Here is an 8,177-nt window from a genome sequence, read left to right as displayed (position 1 = left end):
TAGTGCAAAATATGACTTAATTATAAATGCAAAGTATACCAAAAAGTGGTATACTTAACTTAGTATCAAAATAAAAAAGTTAGCACACAAAAGCATAAGTTTTATAAGTCTTTAACACATCCCAAAAAGCAAGTTTCTAAACTTGAGAATAAAACTATCCAAATTCTTCTCTGTCTTCATTCCAAAAAGCAAGTTTCCAAATTCTTCTAAAGTTCCATAAGATCATTTTCATCTATGTCTTCATCTCCATCTACATCAAATTCTTCTCCAAGTGATAAAGAGTCATCAATATCAGAACCAGACACATGGCTTGCACTCACTTCAACATTGGGCAGCTGCACATTCTCACCATCATCATTATGATCAGTGCTAGTTAGAAACTCATCATCAGATTCAATATCAACAAATTCAAAAGGTTCCCTCTTTCTTGTTTCTCTCCTTGTTAACCTCATATTGGCCATCACATAAACCAAATCATTCATTTTCTGTTGGCGCAACCGGTTCCTTTTTTTTGTATGAACCTTGAAAAACAGAACATAACTAAATTTAAAAACTATAAACTACAGTAATATATGAATGTAAAAAGTAAAAACTATACTATTTTATTCAATTACCATTTCAAACGCACTCCAATTACGTTCACATCCAGAAGAGCTACATGTCAAGCTTAAAATTCGAATAGCAAACCTCTTTAGCTCTGGTGTATAATCTCCATACATCTCCCACCATTGTCCTGGATCCATCTCTGCCCTAGCTTTCTTTGCATACTCGGAACCAAAAAGAGGCCCTCTAGAAAAATGAAAGTCTGCAAGTTGCGAATTTATCTTGGCCCTCTCTGCAGCATCACTTACCAACTTTGATATTACCGAAAATAGTCCATTTTTAATGTCAATATCATTACCTTTAAAATTAGGGCCAAAGTGAATTTGGGGATTAAGATAATATCCAGCTGCATGCAATGGCCTATAGAGCTGACCCATCCAACGTTGATCAATAATTTTACATACAGGTTCATAACTACAATAAAAATAAATAACAATGAACTATGACATAAAATTTATCAAACAGTACCAACTTAAACTATCACAAATATAATAATAAAAGTTTAAACAAGACAAATTATGTAAACTTAACTTACCATTTTTGAACATTGTTGAAGTTGTTTTGAATTTGTTTTTTGCAAGCATCCATCGCCTCATAAATGTAACCCATGGCGGGTTTTTCTTCTGAATCCACTAAATGAAGCACATCCATTAGAGGAGCTGCAGTTTTGAGGCATACACCAATATTCTTCCAAAAACGTTGATCCAAGATACCGGATGCCATTTTTTTCCCCTCTTCTGTAGTTGCAAACCTACTAGACTTCCAATCATTTGAGTCAAACATATTAATCAACGATGCTTTGAGATCATTGAGACATCCAATAGTCAAATATGCAGTGGCAAATCTTGTCAAAGCAGGCCTAATCAAATCCCTCCCATTTGTGAACTTCCTCACCATGGTAATTAGTATGGTTCTATTGTAAATATAAGTAGTGAACTTTCTTGCATTCTTTATGGTGACATTGTGAATTATCATCTCTTTTTCAAAATCCTCAAGTATCAAATCGATACAATGGGCAGCACAAGGTGTCCAGAACAACTTTGTTCGCTTCAGCATCAACAATTCCCCACCAGCTTTGAAATTTGCAGCATTATCGGTGACAACTTGGATCACATTATCCTCTCCAACAGCATCAACAGCATCATCTAACATCTTAAAAACTTTATCAGCTGTTTTGGAAATATCAGAAGTGTCCAATGAATATAGAAAAACTGTCCCCTTAGGACTGTTCACCATAAAGTTGCAAATTGAACGTCTTTTCCTATCTGTCCACCCATCAGACATGAGTGAACAACCAGTTGTCTTCCACTCTTCCTTATATGTGTCAACAATTTCATTAGTTTTATCCACTGCTCTTACCAATAATTTATCATTCATATCACGATAAGAAGGAGGTTTGTAGTCAGGTCCATATTTTCCAATTGCCACGCACATTTTTGCAAATGCTGGATTTTTTATACAGTTAAATGCAATCGCACTTGTGTAGAAAAACTCTGCAACAGCATCATCTGCCTCCACCTTTAAGGGTTTTTTAGCAATGGCATCAATTTTGGTTTGAGTCCCGGAAGCGGTAGCTTTCCCCTTTCCTTTTTGCTGAGGCTGAGAGACTTCAAATGCCATATTTTCAGTTACATTACCCTGAGCAATTTCAGCCATTTTTCGTTTCTTCTCTGCTGCCTCTTCAAGAGTTGCAACCCATTTCAACATTTCCATTTTTGCTTCATCTGACACTAGTGCACAAGGACCAGAATCATCACTAGTCCCCGCAAGATGATGCTTGAATCTATAAATTCCACCAGAGATGACTTTTGCGCAAAAACTACATTTAACTTTCCTAGCATTACCATGAACATCTGTTCCATATTTCCACCCAATATCAGTCCTATTACCCCTAATATTTTTCCTCCCTCTTCCTCTAAATGAAGAAGATGATCCACATGCACTTATGTTCCTTTCTAGTCCTCCACCATTACTATTCTCAGAAGCCATGATTGTGAACCTAGAAAACAAAACATAACCTAATTTAAATAACAAACTTTAACAAGCTTCTGAATATTAACAAACCAGTTATTTAGAAAAAGTGAAAACTGAAAAACACTACAAGCAGTAGCACTAGCACAATAACACCGGTTGTGAAAACTGATAAAAGAGAATCAACTGTCGGAATCGGAAAAGAAACAATAAAGGAAATCGAAGTACCTTTTGAATAAAGGAAAGGAAAAGAAACAATAACACAGCTTTTGAATAAAGAAACAATAAAGGAAATCGGAATCAACTGATAAAAGAAACAATAAAGGAAAGGAAAAAGAGAGTCTGAATTTGAAGTACCTTTTGAAGTTTGAAATCGGAGTTTCAACTGTCGGAATCGGAATTTCTTGTTTTCCGTCAGAAACCTAATTTTCGTTCGCCGCTCCCCTGTTCTTGAGGACTCAGAGAAATTGATATGAAACTTTCCCTTTAGGTTGAAACGTGTGTTGTAAAGTTAGAAAGTACTAGAAATGTTTCATTTGGGCTTTAAAATAATGGGCCAAAAAAATGGGCCATTTTTAATTTTTAAAAAAAGGCTGGACTAAACTCGCAAAAACGGTAAACTCGCCCGATTTTACGCGAGTTTACTACGAGTAAACTCGGTCAAACTCGTCAAACTTCCCGAGTTTACCAGAAATCGAGTTTACCTCCGAGTTAACACGTTTTCGGCACCTAAGCACGTAAACTCGGTAAACTCGCCGAGTTGACACGCGATTTGTAAAACACTGGACAGCAGCATGGTTTGGAAGCGGGTTGTCAAGGACATGGGGAACACTGTTCTCAAAAGTCAACCGTCCCTTTTCTATCAGATCTTTCACAATATATTTCAGAGCAAAGCAACCTTCGATATCATGGCCTTGAGCACCCTGATGAAATTCACATGTTAAGTCCTGACGGAACCTGGGAGGCAATGGATTAGGCGGAGGCTTGCCTGGTCTAGTGACACAGTGTCCCTTGGCCAGTAGAGTTGGGAGCAGTTCACCATACGACATTGGTATTGGTGGAAAAGAAGGCTTGGGTCGGGGACCCTGTTGTTGCTGTCGTTGCTGTTGAATAGGAGGTTGTTGTTGTGCTGGCTGAGGAATAGCATTGACGGGCATTGGTGGTTGACCCGGTGGCAGAGGGTATTGCTGGTAGAATGGTGGGAAGAACGGATGCTGAGAGTATTGCATGTAGTGATAAGGCAGAGGTAGTTGCATGGCTGCTGCAGACGGGTTACCAGACACCATCCCTACGTCAGATTCTTTCCTCTTGTGATGTCCGTTACCGTACTTCTTTGGTGCACTGTTTGAAGATTCACCTTTTTCTAGGACAATAATACCGTCTCGGACGGCCTCCTCTAATCGAGTGCCCATTGTAACCATATCAGAGAAGTTGTTTGGGGCAGAGACTATCATTCTCTCCTTGTATTCCTTCTTCAGAGTCTTCAGGAATGTCTGTGTCAACTCTTCCTCATCAAGTCGGGGAGAAACACGGGCAGCTGCCCCTCTCCACCTTTGAGCATATTCACGGAAGGTTTCATCTGATTTCTGAGATAGGGCTTTGAGAGAGTCCCTGTTTTGCCTCAGACGGGTATTGAATTCATATTGACCTTCGAAAGCAGCAGCGAGTTCCTCAAAGGTATGAATGTTATCTTTGCTCAGACTAGTGTACCAATCTGCTGCATCATCTGTCAAGCTACTCTGAAAGCAGTGGATCATCAGTGCATCATTGTCGGCGTAGTTAGCCATCTTTCGGACATACCGGATAACATGGTTATGTGGGCAAGAAGTCCCATTGTACTTGTCAAATTCTGGCTCTTTGAATTTCTTAGGAACTTCAAATCGGGATACCAAGCACAGATCACGAGCTTTAGCAGGAGCACCATTGTTTCCTCGGCTAGCCTTGACCTCACGGAGTTCTCCAGCCAACTCCCTTAACTGTCTCTTCATAGCTTCCATTGCGGGATCTTGTCCACGCGGAGTATCAACATCAATCACCTGTTGCACAGTGTGTACAATAGGGTCGGTAACAACAGTGGTTACTTGAGGCATAGCAGTAGACACAGGAATCTGTCCTTGACCAGCAAAACCAGAGACACCAGCAGCAGTATTAGGAGATTAGTAAGCTGAGAGGCCATAAGGACGGCCGTTGGGCATAACAAAACGAGCATCAGTAGCCACAGTAGATAGTGGGATAGAGGGAATCACCTCAGCAGTAACTGGAATAGAAGTGGCTGGCTGTTCCTGTGAAGCCATCATAGCGGACATAGCGTCATGAGCCTTAGCCAAGTCTTCTTTCATAGCAGCCAGTTCGGCACGGAGCTGAGCATTCTCTTCTTCAAAACTAGCCATCATCCTTCTCTTGTGAAATCTTGTTTGATGAATTCTGTCTGGTTGGTAGATTTTGCGAACACGAGCCACTTTTCAGACTGCGGCGGACAAAACCAGGAGGCAATGAGCACGAGAGAAGTTTTTTGTAGCCAATGAATGCATATGATGCATGAAATGTGTTAATGCATATGCAAAAAAAAAAAAGACTCTTTTTGTGTTATCGAAGGGTTTTAGACAAATTATAAACTCGTAAACATTACTAAACAACAATTAACATAAACGGGAAACAAATAACCAACATATAGTTTTACAAGACAATTTCAACATAAGCAAATGGAAATAACAACAGGCAATGGAAATCCTCAAGCATAGGAAGTGGAAGCGTCGTCCTCAGAGTCGGACTCATAGTCGCAGTATCGTGCATAGAAGTCACGGGCACTCCTAGCCCTCTTGGAGTCCCTCATAAGCAACCTATCTTTCTCTTCAATCTCCCTCTTAGCCTTAGCTAACTCTTTCTTCAGTGTCAAGACTTCATGAGTCTGCTGCTCACCTTTTCCATCCAAAGTCATGATCAAGTTCTCAGCCTCATAGTATCTAGCTCTCCACTGATGCTTCTCCCGACTCTCCATAGCTAGATGCTCCTGATACATCTCCTGGGTAGGTGGGAGTAGAGGCAAGGGCCTGGTAGGAACAGTTGCAGACACATATCTCATAGAGGGGTAAGGCGTACCAGCCTCCTCAGCTCGGCTTATCACCCACTGTGTATAGGCCTCATGAGCGATACCGGACCTCACACCCATATGCTTTACCTCTTTCTTCCGAAGCTTGGTCCAAGCTTGCATGAAATCTTCTCTAATGCCTGTGGGAGCATTGGAGTAGTGAAAGAAGTAAGGAGCTGTAGCAAGATTGATGGGCTTATCTTTCATCGGGAAACCAAATTGTCGCAAAGCAAGCTCCGGGTTATAGTTGATTCCACCCCGGGTACCAAGAAGAGGTACATTAAGAAACTTTCCACCCCCAAAGATGATTTCCTTGACCCTAGAAGCGGGAGTGAGCCAAACCACTTCATTAGGAGTGAGAGCCATAATCCTTTGTGAAATAGACCAATTCCTCGGATTGTCGTGGAAAGACTGCGGGAGGTGCGAAATAAACCACCTATAGAGGAGAGGCACACAACAAAGAATGTATCCACGACCTTTGCTGGAACGATCGTGAATAGCATGGTATGTGTCAGCTAGCAAAGTAGGAACCGGATTCTTGGAGTGGAAGATCATAATAGCATTCATGTCTACGAAGCCATCAAGATTCGGAAAGAGAATAAGCCCATAGATGAGGAGTGCAAGAACAGCCTCGAGAGTGTCCTGACAAGTGGTATTGAGGTTGGCTTTCCCAAGAAGATACTCTGAAGTGAACCCTCGGATATGTGCCTTAGTAACAAGATTCTTGGAGACATCGGTGGTCTTGAGATAGAGATCTTTAGCAATAACCAATGGAGGAAGAGGATCTTCAGGTCCTGAGAAAGGTATCCCCTTAGCAATAGATAGACCTGTCAAGGAAGAATAAGCCTCTAGAGTAGGCACCAACTGAAAGTCTGGAAAAGTGAAGCACCGATACCCCGGATCATAGAATTGCACTAGAGTGTGCACAAGCTTCTCATCCACATTAGTATGGAGAATAGGAAGTAAAGCCCCGTAACGACGTCGGAAACCAGTCGGATCCTCAATCTTGAGTGCCAAATCCCTCAAACTAGCCAAATCCACTTCCTTGAACTTGTAGGACTTAGTCATCTTCATCCCTACAATGTTTACAATTTCAACTTGTCTAAGCCCTTCGATGACAATGCATGACAAAAAAGTTTATGCATGTATGCATGTATGCATGAATGCATGATTATGTTCAAGTTCGGAGAAAACATGGTGGGTTTGAAGTTCAAAGTCGAGGAGTCATGGGTGGACACGGTGTCCGGTGAAACTAGGGCTTTAGGATAATAGTAACCGGGTTCTAAGAAGGTTCCCAAGTTGCAACCTCTCCGACGTATCTCATGGTGTCAAGAGACAACTCTCGCTCCATGATTATACGTGGAAGGTCTAACTTGAGTGTAGCATCGCGTGACGACTAAAACTCGAGACGACACTCGGTTTAGCCTCCGCACTACGTCCTAGAAAATGGCCATGGATGGGTTTGGTTATCTACGGTTCATAGCGTCATAGAACAATTAGAAGTAAAGTGCCTAAACGCGACAACTCGCGCCGACAACATCACCTCCAAAATGCCTCAGCTATGTGGGATTGATCGCATAATCCAAAACACGAGGCAACCCCCGGAATGAATTGTCGATTATATCCCCCCTAAATCCTAAGTTCACTCAGCCCGGGTGCAGGACTTTTGATATTCTCACCCCACACGTTTGCAAGAAATTAAACATTTATTCACATAGGAAAGCAAGTAAAAGAAGCAAGTAAAAATACAAGCGCAAACGTGGAAATAAAACTAGGCGTAACTCTCGAATCTCCCCAGTGAAGTCGCCAGCTGTTTTATCTTGGTTTTCGGGTGTCAAACATTGATTACGTTTGAACCTTTTAAACCGGTGATATCTTATTTTTTCTTGGGAAGGGAAAAAGTAAGCAAAACCCTTGAGAATCGAGGTCCGGGAGTTGTTTTCGCTACGGGAAGGTGTTAGGCACCCATAACGACTATAGTAACCTATAGGAACCGTCTTTAATTTCTACGCGCGCGCTTTATTTTTAAATGCTATTTTGAAATGCTTATTAAACCTAAGGATGTTCTAAGTGAAGAATTGGAGGGAGAAGAATGTTTTTGGATTTTTATTTTAGTTGAATTGAAGGAATTTTGTTCCTTGCCTACGTACCCGATTAAGGGATCAAATCCACCGTAGTTCTCTTTCAAAAAATGTTTTTGTTTTTGTTGGTTGATTTTAAGTTTGAAAATTGGAGTTTGAAGAATAGAAAGAGGCCTTAAAGGCATGGGATTGTAAAAAAGTGAGGTTGGATTAGTCATTTGCAAAAGAAGTCAAAGTTTGATTATTTTTCATTGAAGTTTGATTAAGAAAATGGAAAAGAAAATACAATGGGATATTGGATCCCAAGGTTTGTTTGGAAAAGATTTGAGTGAAGTTGTTCACATTTGTTTGGAAAATTGGTTTTTTCTAAGTATAAATCCTAGGCATTCATCTAAACATACAATCATAGACATACATCTAAACATGCATATTCT

The 8,177-nt window shown here is 40.7% G+C and overlaps 1 protein-coding gene across 1 annotated transcript; it reads right to left on the bottom strand.

Moving 5' to 3' along the window:
• On the bottom strand, positions 1-3,343 carry LOC146907716 (uncharacterized). The gene is made up of 4 exons (XM_085727406.1): positions 2,932-3,343; positions 1,139-2,602; positions 615-1,017; positions 1-521 (listed from the first exon to the last, which is right to left on the bottom strand). The coding sequence occupies exons 2-4, from the start codon at positions 2,590-2,592 to the stop codon at positions 207-209; spliced, it is 2,172 nt and encodes a 723-aa protein (XP_085583532.1). The 5' UTR covers positions 2,593-2,602; positions 2,932-3,343; the 3' UTR covers positions 1-206.
• Between the last annotated feature and the right edge of the window lie 4,834 nt (positions 3,344-8,177).

Source organism: Medicago sativa, chromosome 7, assembly GCF_051527215.1.
Source record: "Medicago sativa cultivar Bolivia chromosome 7, Bolivia_mono, whole genome shotgun sequence".
Taxonomy (NCBI): domain Eukaryota; kingdom Viridiplantae; phylum Streptophyta; class Magnoliopsida; order Fabales; family Fabaceae; genus Medicago; species Medicago sativa.
This window is presented reverse-complemented; position numbering and strand designations above follow the sequence as displayed.